The sequence below is a fragment of the Schistocerca piceifrons genome, chromosome 4, assembly GCF_021461385.2.
Source record: "Schistocerca piceifrons isolate TAMUIC-IGC-003096 chromosome 4, iqSchPice1.1, whole genome shotgun sequence".
Lineage (NCBI taxonomy): Eukaryota > Metazoa > Arthropoda > Insecta > Orthoptera > Acrididae > Schistocerca > Schistocerca piceifrons.
The window spans coordinates 202,123,251-202,144,520 of NC_060141.1; the positions used below are offsets into that span (position 1 = coordinate 202,123,251).

The window sequence follows — 21,270 nt, forward strand, 5'->3', positions numbered from 1 at the left end:
AAAAGGCCCAACTGTACCGACCATCTCCAGTGTCATCCACAGCCCAAATGTGTCTTTGTATGGGGATATAGAGGAACACAAGATCAGCACACTGCTCTCCCAGCCATTGTCAGTTTTTGTGACCTGGAGCTGCTGCTTCTCAATCAAGTGGCACCTCAGTTGGCCTCAGAAGGGCTGAATGCACCCCACTTGCCAACGGTGCTTGGAAGATTCGGACAGCCACCCATCCAAATGCTAGCCTCCCTCAGCAGAGGTTAACTTAGGTATCTGATGAGAACTGGTGTACACATTGCATCAAGGATGTATGCATGTGAAAGAGCTACCGGGTAAATAATCAGTGGGCCAGTACTATCTAAAAACGTATTTAATTAACACTTATTTGATTTACCCTCAGTGTTTTACAGTAATCATTAAGTCTTTCAGGCCATATTAGCGTAATAGATTACCTCCTTTTATTATGAGTGTTCTTACAGTATCTAAAAGATAAAATTTCAAACAGCCACTTCAACCTACTATCTCTAATAGAGGAGAATTAATTAGCAAACTTCTTGATCTACAGGCCCCCAGGTACATCTATGGTCTCATTAGTTGTCAAAAACATGTATTTCAGTATCCCCTTGGATCTGGTCAAAATATTGTCAGTGACAGTTTCAAGCATCATAGTGGCAGGACACTAGAGGGAGTAGAGGATGTCTCACACTCCTGGATTTAGTTTTAAATTTCAGCTATTTCAAATTTATTGTTGATGTCTACATTCAGACCCATGGCCTTGCTGTGGATTCCCCTTTGTCGTTTTGTTTGCAGACGTTTTTAAGACTAACATAGAACATTATACTTCCAGTGAGTAACCTGTGCACTATTTTATGACTATTGACATAAGGGAGTAACCTGTGAACTATAATAGAGTCCTGCTTTGTTTACTCTATGTTGATGCCAACTTTCTTCGATGTAAGAATTCACCCTGGAGTGTGACGACTTCCTCCATCGTCTTAGTTGTTTCAATGAGCTTGTAAAATTCACAATATAACATAGTGTTAATGGGATTTACGATTTTAGACATATCAGTCACTATTTCAGGGAATTCCTTTCAGTATGACATTCATAGCAAACCAGCAACCACGGATTTGACCAGCCACACCTCTTCCTCCCACATTCCAAAATATAAAAAGAGAGCTTTTCAGCCAATACTTTGTAGAGTACATAACACATTACTATCTAAAGTAGCATATGAATGTAGATATAGGGTCATCCAGTTCATAGCACATTCTAATAGGCACTAAGCTGATTTTGTACCAGATATTAGCAAGAGCCTTTTAAAAAAGAAAAGGAAAAAGAGCCATAAGACTAATCTGGCCCAGAGTCAACAGGATATTTAACCTACATTACTCCCTATACAGGAAAATGACCCTAGGATCGTTTCTTATCATAGGATTCCATACTACAGAAAGTTTCAAATAGATTGGATGTACAGTTGGCTACAAAAGATAATGTCCCAGTACATTTCATTCCTAGGAATGATGGGCTGGAAATCAAACACAACAGAGGACAGAACGGGAGCCTCAAGATGTCAGTTATTTACAACATCACCTGTGATTATAGGCAGTCTAAGTATACATGCCAGACTGGAATATCCTTAGAAGTTAGGTTTAAGGAACGTATTTCTCGTTCAGGTTCCATGTCTACCTTGAGTTCACGTCCATCTGAAACAGGTCACTCAGTTTCTTTTATTACATCTGGTGTTACAATTTCACATACAGAATGCCCGGGTAACGTTTCTAATATCTTGGAAAAGCTGGAATTTTTTTCTGTGCTAGAAAAATCTTCAGACCAGATACTTAATTCTCAAACTGAATTAAGGCATAAAGCCATTTTGTCTAACTTTGATTACTTAAGGGAAAAGTGTCGTTCGTTTACCCTCTCGTCCTTACCTGCTTTACCTTGGTACCTTTACTAGGGATGTTCCCCTTTTTGAAAAAAAAATCCTGAAAATTTTTTGATTATCAATGTTATGGTTATAAATATAGCACACAGGATCTAGGCTTTTTTCCCTGTGTCTATGACTTATTCACTTGACATTTGCTATCTTTCCAACATACTTATTTTTGCATGCCCAGTTTCTGTTTCCTTAAAGTTTACCAGATATTATGTATGCTTCTGCACATGTACCATTTTGCTCAGGGCCTATATCTTGATATCATGCTAGATCGTGTTTGGCAGTTGCAGCACTCCATTTTGGTGCAACTTCAGTTGAGGTGTTATTTATTCTACACTTTGTCTTTTCCATCCCTTCCCCTTCTTTCTGGCGTTTTTTTCCAACCTTTCCTCTTGTTCCATTATTTCATAGAATCCAGTTTCAACATTGTGTTTTAATTAATGATTATCACTTTTGCGAAATTACCCAGATTTTAAAAAATTATTAGGATCAGTATGTAAATCTCTTATAATCCCTGTGACACTGTCTTTGCGCAATACTGTTTATAGTCTATGTTCGTTTTTTATTCAGATTTGCACCTGATGATGCAATTTAAATTACAAAACTTGCCTTTAATAAAAGATTTACAATGCCTGTAGTAGATTTTAATGAACATCTAAAAATTTATTAGTGGATGCCTGTCCAATAAACTGCATATTTACACATTAACAACAAAACATGAAAAAACTCAATTATGTTGTACACTGGTTTGTGGTAGTCCACAAATTGCACAAAAATATTTATTTACAATGCAAGATACTTCTCATATTTCAGCATTTGTTTTATTTCCTTAGACAGAGTGTATTCTTTGCCAGAAGGATAGAGTGGGATGGCAGATTGAACTTTTTGGCTCCACTGCATCGAATTTTCCCTCATAACAATTTATTATGGCAGGGTTTTTATTAAAAACACGAATTTAAATGGTTAGAGTGTCTTTCAGGTTGAGATTCTGTTTATTATTACTGTGTCTCAATGCAATAAGTCCCTTTGTAATGCCCATGGTTAAATCATTGAAAGGTCAAGTGTCTGCAGTGCAAAAACGATTGCCTCCAGTTTTGGTCCCCATTGTCATTACCTGTATCCTAGTACAGAACTGGATCTGGCATTAGCTGAAGTTAGTAAGTCTGCCTCTATGATATGGTTCGCCAGTTGTAAGACAAATTTTACTGCAGAGAAGTCTAATATCAGCTACTAAGCTGTAAATGATAAGGGGGGTGTGTTTTACATACCTGTCCTTTAAATCTTATTGTCAGACTGGCCTGTAGTTTTACAGTCTTACTTCACATACTTGCAGTACCTTATATTCCACATATAGTGACTGGCAATGTAGGCACCATTTTATTTTCAGAAATCCTTGTGGAAAGGCGGTCGAAACTGAAGCAAATTTGACTTCAGAATCAATTATTGCTACGTTATTTATGTCCTCTATTTGAATAAAAATAGCCAGTTGTCTTTTAAATGTCCTTAACTCTAGAGAGTAGTCAATTTAGCGACTACAAATTATTTCAATTGCTTCTATTTAGCCGCCAACAGATTATTTACTTTTCATTTAAACAGTGATCCACAGTGTTGAGAACAAAAACGTATAAATTCATGTGAGTCACATGAAGATTTCAGAAGCTGCAAACTAGTTGTGTGTTAAATAAAATCACCTTCTATTGTGACTGGTAGTAGCTACTGTTCTACACCCTATGTGCCTGTGCATTTGTGTAGGCTGTGAGCTGAGTATATGAAACTCTTAACATTTTTCAAAGTAAGAGGGTGCCAGTTGCAAAAGAGCTAAATAAAATGATATCTATCTTCAACTTACTGGCTCAGTTATCACTGATCTGGACAGTTACATTTTAAAATACATGCATATAGCATGTGTAGAAAACATGCCACCAAGATTTTTGTATAAAAAAAATTATTCATAGAACAAAATTTATCTACTGTTCCATTGCTTTATGTATTTGAAACAGCCATGTGGATGAAAATTATCAATGCTGTTTTGTTGAACAGACATACATGCACACATATACATACTTGTAATATAGGGTTTAGAAATATCATATATGTGCGAGACAACTTCATTTGGCTAACAAGATACCTATAAATGCCACTCGCATTTTACGAAACAGACTTCCAAACTGTGCAGAATGATAGACATCACTTCAAAGGTAAATAAAAATGTTGCTTAAGTAAGTATTTAGAGCTGAGTTATCAAAGAATTATTTAGAAAAATTAGAATCCTCCAAATATTGAAAAACGTTCAGCTGAAAAAGTAACTAGTACTGTAAGATGGGTGAAGTGATACAGTTTGAAAATTAAAAATGTATTAACACATTTAATTTTTTTTAAATTTATTTATACCAGTGACTTATTAGATCTATGCTAGGAGTATCTGTCCATACAATCCTTTTTATTTTTGTATTTTTTTACCTATTATTTTTTTAAAACCCCCTTTTATCACTTCACCCCAGTTAAGGGGGTGAAGTGACACAACATATGAAAAGGCTGCTGTATCATGTTCTGACAGTGTTGGGGTGAACTGAGACACATAGCATGTTTCTAAAAAACTATTTATTCACAAAAAATTATAAAAACATTTTTTTTGGAAACTGAAGGCAACCATAGTGAAGAGTCGCTGGCTTTGGGAGATATGCAATAACTTCATGAGAATATGCAACACCTGACTCCTTGATTTCTGGCCATACAAAACCGTCTCTATGGCATCTCTACTGTTTTAGAAAACTTACTTCTATAACCTGCTGGTTTGTGACACACCTGAGACTTGCAAACAATATAACTTGTCCATTTTGTGATTTGGTATTTTAGTTTTAAAAGTGAAAAGTTTCCTACAGTGAGGGTCATGTAATCAACTTCTGTGATTGGCTCAACTACATCAGTTTCTTTCTCACTTTCTTCTGAGGCAGCCATATAGTATTCCTCATTCTCATCATTGCTGTCACGAGACTTTTCCAACTCTTCTTCTGATTCTGGTTCATCTTCCCCAACATTCTTGACACTTCTTCTTGGTTCAGTGTGGAGCTTTTGCGTCTGCCTTGTTATTTGTCTCAGTGTTTCTTTCCCATAGCTTAGCTCCCAAAGCAGACCTTTTACAGATTCATCCATTTTTTCTTCTATATCAACAGGATTTGAGTTCACTCCTTTGTTAGGCAGCAGATTCAGTATTTCCTGGTGACATAGTGGAACAATGCCCATTTTTCTGAAACCACTCCTAATGTTGTCTCCACTTCTTTCACTCAGCTCTTCAATGAGTTTCTTCAACATAGGTGGAAAGTGTATCTTAGACCAGAGAGCCTCAGCTACCCTGGTTTCTCCACATTTGGAGGAAATGACCCACTCTTTACCTGGTAGATTATTTTTGAAATTCTTTACAATCCTGCCCTTGCTTGTCCAAATATACTTTAACAACAACACGCAAATACATGTATGTTAATGGAAAACCCCATTCTCTGAGAAGAATGATTTTATTTGAAACTGCAAAATGTTTAAATAGCATTGTATGTTTGTGTTATTAGATAATTAAATTTTAGTATAGGACACTTGGCCTAGTTGGATTCTGCCTAAACATGGTATCTACAATGTTGATACTGGTACTGTAATTATCTACAGTAACTGTTTAATAACTTAGAATGAAACTGGTACTTTACTGTACTTTAGTGCAGCAAATTAATAGGACCTACATTTCAAAACAGATTCTTCCACAGAACTCAAAATTGTCTGCCCACTGTGAGAGTTTTGATGGATGTTTTTGTATTTTCGATATATTTTCATATTGTCTATGTGATACTTTTCTGGAGCAGCACACAAAGTTAATTTTCCGCTTTTTACTTCATTCACAGCTTTACCTAAATCAGCATCATTGTACTGATTCGACGGTTTTGTCCCAGGGGGCCTCATGTAATTAGGCATCTTTTTCTAGCCAAAACAATTAAAAACATTGAATTCGCAGAATTTAGGTTCAATGGAGTGAAATGATACATGTGGCACCTCACCCCAAGCAAGACAATTTCTTTTTAAAGTTTTAAAGAAACCTTTTTTTTTAAATGTGTAATAACAGTATCAAGTTAATGATCTTAGATGTTAATGATCTTAGATGTATTCCTTATCTTTAACAAGAACTTCAGTTTTATTCAAATGCAGGATATGTGTTAGTTGAGTAATGTTTCCAGTACTTTAGGGGGAAAAAAAAGCACAATATAACCTGTCAGAGTAAATAACACAACTGTCACAGCTTTAGAATAGACCTAAATGGTCAGAGAAACATCATTGTTGCCAACATTTACTTTTGTATTGCTAATACAGAGTTATAACAAAAGTTGTATTTTGTCTTAGTTCACTCCATTATATCACTTCATCACAGATTAAGGTACGTATTTTCGTTTCTGCATGAGACTGCAATATAGTACTTTATGCGGTTCGAGACGATAAAATGATTGTGCTTTTCGTGACGTGTATCTGCTCCAGAAATTGTAGCTAAATTTATGCAAAATTTAGTGTTAACGAATTAAAATAAAGCTGCAAATACGTAAGAATATGATTTCGGTTCACGTTGCACAAGCCGGAGTCTTCAGGCTGTAATGTCGTACCAGTCATGTGGAACGCAAGCCTTATCGTACATTTTAAAAACAAGCTGTGCTATTCTGTAATAACTGAATTCATTATTGGGTTATCGCGTGTGCACGAGAACGATTCACTAATGTAGCCAAGATTGGAATGATTCCATTATTATGAAACGCCAAAAAAATTACACTGTGCGTAAAACTGGGTATAATTAATGCGTATGCAACTGAAGTTGGTGATTTCTGTACAATATCGGTTCAAACATCGAGTATCACAATATATCAAAGATGAAAATACAGGCCAAGGGGGGGTTAGATGTTCTTGAAACTCTTTGGTATAAATGTGTATGTGTCTTTCTTTCAAAGTCTTTGCCAAGTGTAATTCAAATCCAAATGTAAATATTTTGGTTTTGTGATGTGCTATGCATCAAAATGACCGGATTTAATTATTTAGTGAGGAGGCCAGTGCATTATCGTTGTTTCAAGAAGTTGAACCGTTACAGTTCTTCTGATACAAGCGTCAAACATGAAGGAAAGGCTGTTAGAAAGAAGTATTCGGACACAGTGAACCTTCCTAACACTAAGTTTCCAGCAAGGATAGAAGGCAGAAAAAGAGCTGAGCGTGACAGGTTTATTTACGAAGTACGATACATATTGCCTTATAAGTGTTAAAAAGAGGCTCATTATTAGCTATATACTTGAAATGTTTCTCAGTTGTTCTTCTTTGAAACAACAGCCATGGTGTAATGTTCGTACCGGTGAATTCTTCCTTCGTCTAGACTCACCTGAAAATGTTGTATCCGTATTGCGCACTTCATTATTTTTCTGTTATATTTGCGTCAATTAGGCTAGACTACAAGAGACATTATGTAGATACACCTAAAGTCATGTTTCATATTATCGCATGGAACATGTTTCGTAAGAAGACAAACTGTGTCGTTTGTTTGGAATTGCAGCTATTGGCAATTGCACTTGACATTTTAAAAGATGCTGAACATCATTCATCTTAGTTGTGGGTGCCCCGGGAATGTCACGGTGGGAATAAATCATTTGCTCGAACTATATTTGTTTTTCAGTCAACGGAAATTGTGACTTGCTACCCGATTACAGAACATTTCACCACCATAAATGAATAATACATCGAATATTATGATGGTGACTACATACTTCTTTAATCTCAAAATACTAATAAAGGGCGGAGAATTTGAATGTTCAAAGCAATTATTATATTATTAATTTAAAATTACTAATGAAGAACAGTGAATTTGAACCCCCACCAGAAGATGGTATGTTTTTATTTTCACCACTGTGCTTGTATTTATACTGGATAGGACTTTGTGATATTTTTGAGTTGGTTTTCCCTGTTTGCTGAACTGCAATGTAGCTTTGAGTGTGAATAGTTATTTAACTGCAATATTCAAAAGGAAGGAACAGAATGATGCCTAATAAATGCAATTTACTTCTCTGTAATTGTTTTCGTATGACTGGTTTGATTCCCATCTCTGCATCTTCAGTCGGCATCACACGTTCTTTAAAACTAATAAACCACTGTTGTTCTGTAGTTGTTGTCAAGGAAAGGGAGACTTATATAGATTTAGTACAGTGAATAATCTTGGCTTATTCCTTTTGTCAGACACGATTTCTTTTTGTTATTGGGTATAATATTACATTATTGTACAGACAATTTAACTTTCTGGGATTCTCACATTTTGCTGCCGTAGTGGTGGATGGAATTAAGGAAGTGTTTGCAAGTTACCGATATGATGCAGATATAAATGTTAGTCTTCACTACTGGTCAGTTTGTTACTTCAACCAGATTTTCTGCTTTCACATGCATTGACTTTGCCAATTCACAACAAAATTTTGACCTTCCACTGTAACCTAGCCTGGGCTGCACTACAGATCAGTATGTCACCACAACTAAGATTTCAGAGTTGGGCCAATATCACACTTTAACTGATAATTCCAGATACTATAACATGATAATAAATATTACCTAAGCATTAAAACTGTGTTTGAAAAATGTGATAATGGTCCACCAGTGTTAATATTCAGATCGTAATCTTCATTAGATACAAGTTTTTTTCCAAGTGATTGTCATTTGGTAGGGTGATTTGTGGTAAATTTGAACTGCTCACAAGTGTAGTTTGTATTTCACATAGCTGACCATGGTTAATTTGTGCATTAGCTTGCTGGCTCTACAGCATATTCAGTTTAGGATCCTTTTACAGCCATTTCTCATCCAAGTAAAGTCCTAGGTGTCTACAGGTAGTTGTTTATTTTGGAAACATTTCATGTAATGGATGTTCCCAAAGTTTCCCATTCAGTACCAAAGATGTAATTTTGTGCTGAATTTCTTCTAATTTTTTCCAGCTCACCATTGGCATGCTCTCATAATATACCACTACCAATATATCACATGTATTTTTAGTGATTTCTTTTGTTCCTTTGTCCTCATCCATTTTTAAGGAGGTTACCAGACCTCAGAAACATGTTCCACATATTGTCCTTTATGATCACACTTTTGCAGTCTGCACGATAGTTTTGTGCAGTCTGTTCTATCATTTGACCTTTACAATAATCTGTGTAACATTGATACTATGTTGTGGTAATTAAGAATATGCCAAGAATCCATAGTGGTGGTGGTGGGGGGGGGGGGGGGCAGTTAGTTTCATAGAGCTTAGAGAATGATGGAATTGGTCACACACTTCATCCTGGCTCCTCTATGATTGGTGGAAGTCGACTGACTTCACACTGCTCTGGAGTGTTTACGCTCATTGCCAACCTTAGCTGTGTAACACTATTGTGTGCCGTAACAATAAATAACCGTTGAGAATATAGTATCGATCCATTGTGGTGTTGTGCATAGTGGTTGTTAATATTATTTAACAAAAATATGAGCTAAGACGCTGTAGCTGGTGCTTTTAATGACTTAACCATCAACATCCATGTCAATTCTGTCATGAGCTGCCTGCTCTGGGAGGACAAGTTGGGGCTTGTCTCAGTAGCCAATGTGCTAAGAGCAGATTGCAAGCTTCCACTCATAGTACCCACTGCTCAGGGGCCAAGTAAAAGCTTGTGATCAGTAGTTGTGGTATTTCACAAGATATGGCTCTGTGTACTCTTGCTACTAGCCAGTATCCATTACCTACTGTAGTTTTCTTCAGACTGATACTGAATTGATACATATGCCTGTTAGTCAGAGAAGTTACACACCATGTACAGAATAATGATACAGGGCCAAAGCTGTTATGTCAGTGAGATTCTGAAATTAGTAGTAAGAAAAAGGTAACTGGATAATGAGCAAATTCAGTTCCAAGAAAAACTTCTGTCTCCTTTTTTGAAGCTGAAGTAACTGACAGTTATAGATCCACATATCTGTGCACCATTACTTTTTGTTGACAACAACTTAAGTGGATCTGATACCCGGTTAACGTATGGCATCACGGCACTAGAAGCAAACAGGATTTTAATATGGCAAGGCAGAGACTAACAAAGACTAGAAACTCTCACGAAATAACATGTTAAAATTTTTCAAGTAACTTCTAGGTCACTGACCTTATGTTTCTAAAGTTAATATTTACACCTATGATTTACTGTTGGAACACCTGCTCTGCAAGATAGCAGAGCTTTTTGAAATAAACACTCTTTAACAAGGGTTTTTAATACTATTGATACTGAAGTAAACTGAATTTTTAAGGGTCTTCCTGTAGGGAAAACCACTGCTGACAACTGTGTGTTTAATAGCTATGTACATATTCTCCTCTGAATGGCCAGTGTTTTCTTATTTTTTCCTGATTCATTCAGTCTTCGCATATCACTTATTTTGAAATGCTCAGCTGCCACTGGCTGTTTCAATTCATGATGCAGGTCTTCTGTCTTTAATTACCTACTTTCTGCAATTTCTCCAGTTTTAAGCTATAGTCTACACGCAGTAAATTATGATCAGAATATACATCTGCCCATGGAAATGTTTGCAGTTCAAATTGTGTTTTACCAAAACGTAATTTATCCAAAGTCTTCTTGTATCTGCAGGTCTCTTTCCATGTGTACAACCTTTATTCACAAATCTTTTTTTTAAAAAAGTGCTTGAATTAATTAAATTGTTATGTATAGGTCTAACATTCTACTAGGTTTAAAATGTATTATGTATAGGCCTAACATTCTATTAGGTTGCTTCCCCTTTCATTTCTTTACCAACGTCCATGTTCTCCCATTGTTTTTCCGTTCCAGACCACAGTTAAATTTTTGTCTCTATTAATGAATTAAATATTTTTTTATGACATCATACATTATTTAGTCTCATCATAATATGCAAAGCTAGTAGGCATATACACTTGTACTACTATGGTTGTTATTGGCTTTGTGTCTGTGTTGGCTATGATAATGTGTTCACTCTGCAGGTAATAGGTCACCTGCAGTCCTATTTTTTATTCATTATTGGTCCTACTCCTGTGTTATACCTATTTGATTTTGCATTGATAGCTGTATATTCATCTGACCAGAAATCTTAGCCGTCCTGTCTCTGCTCTTCACTACTTCCCACTATATCTAGCTTCAACATATCCATTCCCCTTGCAAAAGTTCTGTAATCCACCTGAATGGTTAAGAATCTGATGTTCCACTCTACAGCCTATAGAAAACCAGATTTATTTTTTCTGGTGGAAACTACTTACCAAGCAGTTCTCACCTGGATATCAGAACAGAGGACTTTTTTTACCTCCAGAGTATTTTATCCCAGAGGATGCATAATCATTAAGACACACAGCAGAGTTGCATGCCCTCAGGGAATATAATGGATTCAGTTTCTCTTTGCTTTCAGATGTTCAAAGTAACAATATAGCAAGATCATGTGGACTAAGGTTACAAGTCCAGATCAGCCAGTCATCCAGTATGTTGCTATTGCAGGTACTGAAGAGGCTGTTAGATATACACAAACACCTTTCTCTAAATACCAAAAAATATACGTTTTGTGGGAGACCTGCTATATCACACACACACACACACACACACAGATATCTGGTTTGATGCAGCTCTCCATGCTAATCTATCCTGTGCAAGCTTCTTCATATCCCAGTAACTACTGTATGATTTTGACCCTCCATGCTGCCTTCCAATACCAAATTGGTGATTCCTTGATGCCTCAGAGCATGTCTTACCAACCGATCCCTTCATCTAGTCAAGTTGTGCCACAAATTTCTCTTCTCCCCAATTCTATTCAATACCTCCTCATTAGTTATGTGGTCAACTCATCTAATCTTCAGCATTTTTCTGTGGCACCACATTTTGAACGCTTCTGTTCTCTTTTTGTCTAAACTATTAATCATTCATGTTTCACTTCCACACATGGCAACACTCCACACAAATACTTTCAGAAAAACTTCCTGACGTTGAAATCTGTACTCTGTGTTAACAAATTTCTCTTCTTCAGAAGTGCTTTCCTTGCCATTACCAGTCTACATTTTATATCCTCTATACTTGGACCATCATTAATTATTTTGCTCCCCAAATAGCAAAACTCATTTACTACTTTAAGTGTCTCATTTCCTAATCTAATTCCCTCAGCATCACCCAATTTAATTCGACTACATTCCATTATTCTTGTTTTGCTTTTGTTGATGTTCATTTTATATCCTCCTTTCAAATGGCTCTGAGCACTATGGGACTTAACTACTGAGGTCATCAGTCTATCCTCCTTTCAAGACACTGTCTATTCCGTTTAGCTGCTCTTCCAGGTCCTATGCTCTCTCTGACAGAATTACAATGTCATCAGTGAATCTCAAAATTTTTATTTCTTCTCCATGGATTTTAATTCCTACTCCGAATTTTTCTTTTGTTTCCTTTACTATTTGCTTAATATATAGATTGAATAACATTGGGGAGAGGCTACAACCCTGTCTCACTCCCTTCTCAGCCACTGCTTCCCTTTCATGACCCTCGACTCTTATAACTGCTATATGGTTTCTGTACAAATTGTAAATAGCCTTTTGCTCCCTATATTTTACCCCTGCCACTTTCAGAATTTGAAAGAGAGTATTCCAGTCAACACTGTCAAAAGCTTTCTCTAAGTCTACAAACGCTAGAAACATAGGTTTGCCTTTCCTTAATCTATCTTCTAAGATAAGTCTTGGGGTCAGTATTGCCCCATGTGTTCCAACATTTCTACAGAATCCAAACTGATCTTCCCCAAGGTTGGCTTCTACCAGTTTTTCCATTCGTCTGTAAAGAATTCATGTTAGTATTTTGCAGCCGTGGCTTATTAAACTGATAGTGTGGTAATTTTCACATCTGTCAACACCTGCTTTCTTTTGAATTGGAATTATTATATTCTTCTTGAGGTCTGAGTGTACTTCGCCTGTCTTATACATCTTGTTCGCCAGATGGTAGAGTTTTGTCAGATCTGGCTCTCCCAAGGCTATCAGTAGTTCTAATGGAATGTTGTCTACTCCCGGGGCCTTGTTTCAACTTACATCTTTCAGTGCTCTGTCAAACTCTTCATGCAGTATCATCTCTCCCATTTTATCTTCATCTACATGCTCTTCCATTTCCATAATATTATCCTCAAGTACACTCATGCTCATAAATCTAAGGGTAATTGCAGAATGTGGTGCCACACAACGTGGCACTACACAAAACTGGTGCTAATTGCATAGGCACATAAGGAACACACACACCACAGATCTGTAAGTCCACAGTGTTAGTGATAAATTGAGAAATCCGTACTGAAACACATGTGCTACAAAAAGCCATTGTTTCCTGCACTTGTACTCCGACATCAATATGGGATATGATCACCATGCACACGTACACAGGCCGCACAACGGGTTGGCATACTCTGGATGAGGTGACTGAGCAGCAGCTGGGGTATAGCCTCCCATTCTTGCACCAGTACCTTTTGGAGCTCCTGAAGTGTCCTAGGGGTTTGAAGACATGCAGCAATATGTCGACTGAGAACATCCCCCGATGAGCTCGATTGGGTTTAGGTCTGGAGAACAGGCAGGCCACTCCATTCGCCTGATATCTTCTGTCTCAAGGTATTCCTCCACGATGGCAGCTCGATGAGGCTGTGTGTTATCATCCACCAGGAGGAAGGTGGGACCCACTGCACCCCTGAAAAGGCAGACATACTGGTGCAAAATGACGTCCCATTAAATCAGACCTGTTACAGTTCCTCTGTCAAAGACATGCAGCGGTGTACGTGCACCAATCATAATCCCACCCCACACTATCAAACAATGGCCTCCATACAGGGCTTTTCAAGGACATTAAGGGGTTGGTATCTGGTTCCTGGTTCATGCTGGATGAAAACTCGGCGTGAATCACTGTTCGGACTATATCTGAACTCGTCCGTGAACATAACCTGGGACCAATGTTCCAAATACCATGTACTGTGTCGATACCAGGCTTTGCGGGCTCTCCTGTGACCAGGGGGCAGTGGAATGCACATTGCAGGTCTCCAGGGAAATAAACCATGTCTGTTCAGTTGTCAGTAGACTGTGTGTCTGGAGACAACTGTTCTAGTGGCTGTGGTAAGGTCCCGAGCAAGGCTACCTGCAGTACTCTGTGGCTGTCTGCGGGCACTGATGGTGAAATATCGGTCTTCTTGTGGTGGTGTACACTGCGGACGTCCCGTACTGTAGCTCCTGGACATGTTTCCTGTCTGCTGGAATCGTTGCCGTAATCTTGAGATCACACTTTGTGGCACACAGAGGGCCCATGCTACGACCTGCTGTTTTTGACCAGCCTCCAGTTGCCCTAGTATTCTACCCCTCATAACGTCATCAGTATGTGTTTTTTGAGCCATTTTCAACACACAGTCACCATTAGCATGTCTGAAAACGTCTGCACACTTACTCGCTGCACCATACTCTGACATGTACCAACACACCTCTGCATATGTCGACTGCTGCCAGCACCACTGTGCGACAACCACAGGTCAAATGCACCGCATGGTCATACCCGCAAACTGCCCACCAGAATGTTGTCACAATGTATCAACATTATCCTTAATTCATGAGCATGAGTGTACATCGCCCTTGTACAGACCATCTATGTAATCCTTCCACCTATCTCCTTTCCCTTCTTTGCTTAGAACTGGGTTTCCAACTAAGCTCTTGATATTCATACAAGTGGTTCTCTTTTCTCCAAGGTCTATTTAATTTTCCTGTAGGCAGTATCTGTCTTACTCCTAGTGTTATATACCTCTACATCTTTACATTTGCCCTCTAGCCATCCCTGTCGATCTCATTTTTGAGACATCAGGATTCCTTTTTGCCTGCATTATTTACTGCATTTTTATATTTTCTCCTTTCATCAATTAAATTCAATATTTCTTCTGTTACCCAAGGATATCTATTAGCCCTTGTCTTTTTACGTACTTGAGCCTTGCTGCCTTCACTATTTCATCTCTCAAAGCTACCCATTCTTGATCTACTGTATTTCTTCCCCCCCATTCTTGTCAATTGTTCCTAAATGCTCTTCCTGAAACTCTCTACAACCTCTGGTTCTTTCAGTTTATCGAGGTCCCATCTTCTCAAATTCCCACCTTTTTGCAGTTTCTTCAGTTTTAATCTACAGGTCATAACCAATAGATTGTGATCAGAGTCCACATCTGGCCCTGGAAAAGTCTTACAATTTAAAACCTGGTTCCTAAATCCCTGTCTTACCATTATATAATCTATCTGAAACCTTCCAGTATCTCCAGGCCTCTCCCATGTAAACAACCTTCTTTCATGATTCTTGAACCAAATGTTAGCTATGATTAAGTTATGCTCTATGCTAAATTCTGCCAGGCAGCTTCCTCTTTCATTCCTTACCCCCATTCCACATTCACTTACTATGTTTCCTTCTCTTCCTTTTCCTACTATCGAATTCCAGTCACTCGTGACCATTAAATTTTCATCTCCCTTCATTATCTGAATAATTCCTTTTATCTCATCATACATTTCATCAATCTCTTCGTCATCTGCAGAGCTAGTTGGCATATAAACTTGTACTACCGTGGTGGGCTTTGTGTCTGTCTTGGCCACAATAATGCATTCACTACGCTGTTTGTACTAGCTTACCTGCACTCCTATTTTTTTTAAATTCATTGTTAAACCTACTCCTGCATTACCCCTATTTGACTTTGTATTTATAACCCTGTAGTCACCTGACCAGAAGCCATGTTCCTCCTGCCACCGAACTTCACTAATTCCCACTGTATGTAACTTTAACCTATCCATTTCCTGTTTTAAATTTTCTAACCTACCTGCTCGATTAAGGGATCTGACATTCCACGCTCCGATCCATAGAATGCCAGTTTTCTTTCTCCTGATAACGACATCCTCTTGAGTAGTCCTTGCCCAGAGATCCAAATGGGGGACTATTTTACCTCCGGAGTATTTTACCCAAGAGGACGCCATCATCATTTAACCACACAGCAAAGCTGCATGCCATAGGGAAAAATTGTGGCTGTAGTTTCCCCTTGCTTTCGGCCATTCACTGTACCAGCACAGCAAGGTCATTTTGGTTAGTGTTAAATATACACAAGAAAACTCCACATATTTGGAGACCTGGGCAGTAAGTATAGACAGGCAACAATTATTTTAAGAGAAAAAAAACTGGAATTAATTGTGAAACTGGTCAATTTTTATATTGCTGGAAGGCAAATGTGTATATCTTAGATTGTTGATAGAAGCAACATGACATTTTTGATCACAGAATTGCAACGGCGTAAGGAGCACACCCAGTGTGCTCAAGTGTCATCAGGTTTATGGAGATATCCCCTGTACTACAATCACTGCTGTTATTTTTAAGTGCAGGGTGTTTATAAATTAGGTATACAAAAGTAATCTTTAATTGTGAAAAGGGTAAATAACTTACAGAATTGTTTGATACAGCACTGAATGCTGTATACATTTAGGTTTTATTTCCGCGTAACACTATTAGTTCCCAATGTTCCCACCAGGTGGCATGCATGAGTAAGTTATTCCAACAGTTGTCATGGAGTCATAACAGTGCAGAATGAGCACAGTGTTGTTTATGCTTTCACAAATCCAAATCTACTACTACGCTCCAGAAACAGTTCAGGACTAAATATAACAAGCCACCACCTCAAAGACAAGCTGTTATTTGTGAAATTGTTTCGCTGAAACTGGACGTACATCACATAGCATGCTGCATTTGGGACATTAGGATTGGTCAGCACTCTCCAACGATTGTACCAGTTAGTAACAGTTTGTCTTTGAGGTGGCAACTTGCAATATTTAGTCCAAAATTGTCTCTGAACAGTAGCACTGTTGTACAACTCCATGATGACTGTTGGAATACCGAGCGAGGTGGCGCAGTGGTTAGACACTGGACTCGCATTCGGGAGGACGACGGTTCAATCCCGCGTCCGGCCATCCTGATTTAGGTTTTCCGTGATTTCCCTAAATCACTCCAGGCAAATGCCAGGATGGTTCTTCTGAAAGGGCACGGCCGACTTCCTTCCCTAATCCAATGAGACCGATGACCACGCTGTCTGGTCTCCTTCCCCAAACCAACCAACCAACCAACTGTTGGAATAATTCATTTGCGCATGCCACCTATCAGGGATGTTAGGAATTAACAGTGTTAGGTGGGAATAAAACCTGAAGATATATTGCTCTCACTGCTGTATCAAACATTTTTTGTGTTATTTACCATTTTCACAATTAAAGGGTACTTTTGTACAAGTAACTTAATCAACCTTATATTCCACACCTGTCTCACATTATAGATAGATATAATAGAAGGAAACATTCCACGTGAGAAAAAAATATATCTAAAAACAAAGATGATGTGACTTACCAAACGAAAGCGCTGGCACGACGATAGACACACAAACAAACACATACATACACACAAAATTCTAGCTTTCGCAACCAACGGTTGCCTCGTCAGGAAAGAGGTAAGGAGAGGGAAAGACGAAAGGATTTGAGTTTTAAGGGAGAGGGTAAGGAGTCATTCCAATCCCGGGAGCGGAAAGACTTACCTTAGGGGGAAAAAAGGACGGGTATACACTCGCACACACACACATATCCATCCACACATATACAGACACAAGCAGACATATTACAGAGGCAAAGAGTAATATGTCTGCTTGTGTCTGTATGTGTGGATGGATATGTGTGTGTGTGCGAGTGTATACCCGTCCTTTTTTCCCCCTAAGGTAAGTCTTTCCGCTCCCGGGATTGGAATGACTCCTTACCCTCTCCCTTAAAACCCAAATCCTTTCGTCTTTCCCTCTCCTTCCCTCTTTCCTGACGAGGCGACCGTTGGTTGCGAAAGCTAGAATTTTGTGTGTATGTTTGTGTGTCTATCGATGTGCCAGCACTTTCGTTTGGTAAGTCACATCATCTTTATTTGTAGATATATTATAGATAGATAATGAGAATGTACAGGGTTATTACAAATGATTGAAGCGATTTCACAGCTCTACAATAACTTTATTATTTGAGATATTTTCACAATGCTTTGCACACACATACAAAAACTCAAAAAGTTTTTTTAGGCATTCACAAATGTTCGATATGTGCCCCTTTAGTGATTCGGCAGACATCAAGCCGATAATCAAGTTCCTCCCACACTCGTCGCAGCGTGTCCCCATCAATGAGTTCGAAAGCATCGTTGATGCGAGCTCACAGTTCTGGCACGTTTCTTGGTAGAGGAGGTTTAAACACTGAATCTTTCACATAACCCCACAGAAAGAAATCGCATGGGGTTAAGTCGGGAGAGCGTGGAGGCCATGACATGAATTGCTGATCATGATCTCCACCACGACCGATCCATCGGTTTTCCAATCTCTTGTTTAAGAAATGCCGAACATCATGATGGAAGTGCGGTGGAGCGCCATCCTGTGGTACGTTTAGCTCCCTGCTTGCTTTATTCGTCGACTTCGGCGGGCTACGCTTGAAACTTGCCCGCACGCGTTCAACCGTTTCTTCGCTCACTGCAGGCCGACCCGTTGATTTCCCCTTACAAAGGCATCCAGAAGCTTTAAACTGCGCATACCATCGCCGAATGGAGTTAGCGGTTGGTGGATCTTTGTTAAACTTCATCCTGAAGTGTCGTTGCACTGTTATGACTGGCTGATGTGAGTGCATTTCAAGCACAACATATGCTTTCTCGGCTCCTGTCGCCATTTTGTCTCACTGCGCTCTCGAGCGCTCTGGCAGCAGAAACCTGAAGTGCGGCTTCAGCCGAACAAAACTTTATGAGTTTTTCTACGTATCTGTAGTGTGTTGTGACCATATGTCAATGAATGGAGCTACAGTGAATTTATGAAATCGCTTCAATTATTTGTAATAGCCCTGTATATTTTGGTTATTCTGCTGTGTTGACAATTCCATTCTTCTACAGAAAATTTTGGCAACTAGATGAATAATCAAATATTGTGTTGAACAATGAAAATGTTATCTCAGCTGTACCGCTGATAGTATAAACTATTTTAGGTACTATCTTTTTGAAGATGACCAGTGTTCTGTATCATCTTTGTTCATCATACTCATAATATATGGTTTTATTTAGAAATGCAGATTCTCCTCGTTATATTCATGGCAAAGAGAACACACTAAGGATCCAGAGTTCATACTGCATGATGGCCCTCCATACGCCAATGGAAAACCACATATGGGACATGCCATTAACAAGGTGGGAATATTAATTGTGAAAGAGAAAATATTTACTTAACATTGTAGCAAAAGTATTTTAAAACTAATTAAATCAGGTGAAATAATTTATTTATAAAATATTTAAATTAATTAAATGTAAAGCAACTGAAAGTATTGCTTGATTTTACTTGCATTACAATAAGCAGACATGTCGAACAGTCTCTTCCAAAATAAATGCTACTTTATTGTTTACTTAATTGTCATTGTATTTATTTACTTCCTTGACCCCTAACAAGCATGTAACTATATTTTTGTAACAGCATAGCTGCGAAATGTCAAACTAATGTTTCTCACTTTGTAGAGTAAACATATTTGAAAATTAAACAGTGGAAAGTCCATATTGGGATATCAACAATTTTTCATATTATTGTAGATATATGAAAATTATTTGTGTGTACAACATCAAAAGTTACTGTAGAATGTTTAGGATAGTGGTCCTTTTTTTGTGGAAAGTAAAAAGTCACGAAACAAAAAAATGGTTGTTGAGAATTACATTTCAGTAGTATTCAGACAGAATTACATTAACAATCAAGGTTAAATTAAAACTCACTGTGTTTATGGGGGGGGCGGCAGTTTTTAAGTATAATTGTATGAATAGGATTAAAAATAGTGTGTTTGTTAATGTTAGCACTAATATTATATACATATTCTGTAAACTCACTTGTTCCACATCTTTTTGATAAACGAATTGTTCAAATGTTCGATGGTACATGTAACTGTCTAACTCTCATTTTTCAAAAGGCTTCAACCTTTCACTCATGTAATTTGTAGCCCTTGTTAGGCAGACAACCAAATTACAATCATGATTATTTCATTAGCACTCTTTTTCATTGTGCTTTAGTATTTTGTTGTGTGATACCTTTCTTTTATTTTCATCATTGCTTCTTTGAAGTACAGATTGACTACATACCTGTCTTTACCCATTTTAATCCAAGCTTTTCGTTTTTCTTCTTCCACTCGTATTATTCCCTCTTGGTTCTTGTACATATTGTATATTATCCATCTCTCCCTACAGATTACCCATATTTTTCTTAGAATTTTGAACATCTTGCAAAATTTTACATTGTTGAACACTTTTTCCAGGTTGACAAATCCTATGAACATGTCTTGATTTTTCTTTGGTCTTGCTTCCATTGTCGACTGCAACATCAGATTTGCCTCTCTGGTGCCTTTACCTTTCCTAAATCCAAACTGATCGTCATCTAACATTTCCTCAATTTTCTGTTCCATGCTTCTGTATATTATTCTTGTCAGCGATTTGAATGCCTGAGCTGTTAACCTGACTGTGCGATAATTCTCGCACCTGTCAGCTCTTGGAGTCTTCGGAACTGTGTGGATGATATTTTTTCGAAAGTCAGACGATACATCGCCAGTCTTGTACATTCTACCAACCAATGTGAATAGTCATTTTGTTGCTACTTCCCTCAATGATTTTAGAAATTCTGATGAACTTTTATCTATCACTTCTGCCTTATTTGATCTTAAGTCCTCCAAAGTGCAGTGTATTGTCATGTTGTGGCCTGCACTTAAAGGAAGACATATGTTGCCGATGACAAAAGAGGTCCTGACTAATTCATTTATTGAGAATCATACACTGCATTTTATGTTACACTCTTCCAATACATATTCCATTTGTGTAAGAACAGACTAATTATAAGTGTAAAAATAATGGCAAGAAATAAATAGCTAATGGCCCATAAATACTTGAGTCATACGTGGAGGAGAGAGTATACAGTCCTTGAATATACAGTGCAAGGAAAATGGTGTAGTTGGTGTGATTTGACCCAGGACAGGCATATTATAGGTTTCACCCAACGTATTATTTAATCATCCTAAATCATGGTGAGGTTGGAAGTGTGGCATGTCACAGAAAGCATTCAGTTCTCAGTCATCTAAAGAGAAATCAAGAATAACTGGTAACTACAAAAAGCTGAAGAACTGCAAAAATTATCTGATGACTGTGACCTACAAAACTTCTACGCAGGCGTGAAGGAGATATATCATCCAATTCAATCTTCATCTAGAACACTGAAGACTGCTAGCAGTTCCATCATTT

At 38.0% G+C, this 21,270-nt stretch overlaps 1 protein-coding gene across 1 annotated transcript in view; it reads left to right on the forward strand.

Annotated features, from left to right (window-relative positions):
• Positions 1-6,922: 6,922 nt before the first annotated feature.
• LOC124795032 (isoleucine--tRNA ligase, mitochondrial) overlaps positions 6,923-21,270 on the forward strand; it is a 103,224-nt gene continuing 88,876 nt past the window's right edge. The window contains exons 1-2 of the mRNA XM_047258809.1: positions 6,923-7,182; positions 19,072-19,194. Of these exons, the coding sequence (XP_047114765.1) occupies positions 6,973-7,182; positions 19,072-19,194 (333 nt within the window). The 5' untranslated portion in view covers positions 6,923-6,972. The remainder of the gene's footprint in view (positions 7,183-19,071; positions 19,195-21,270) is intronic.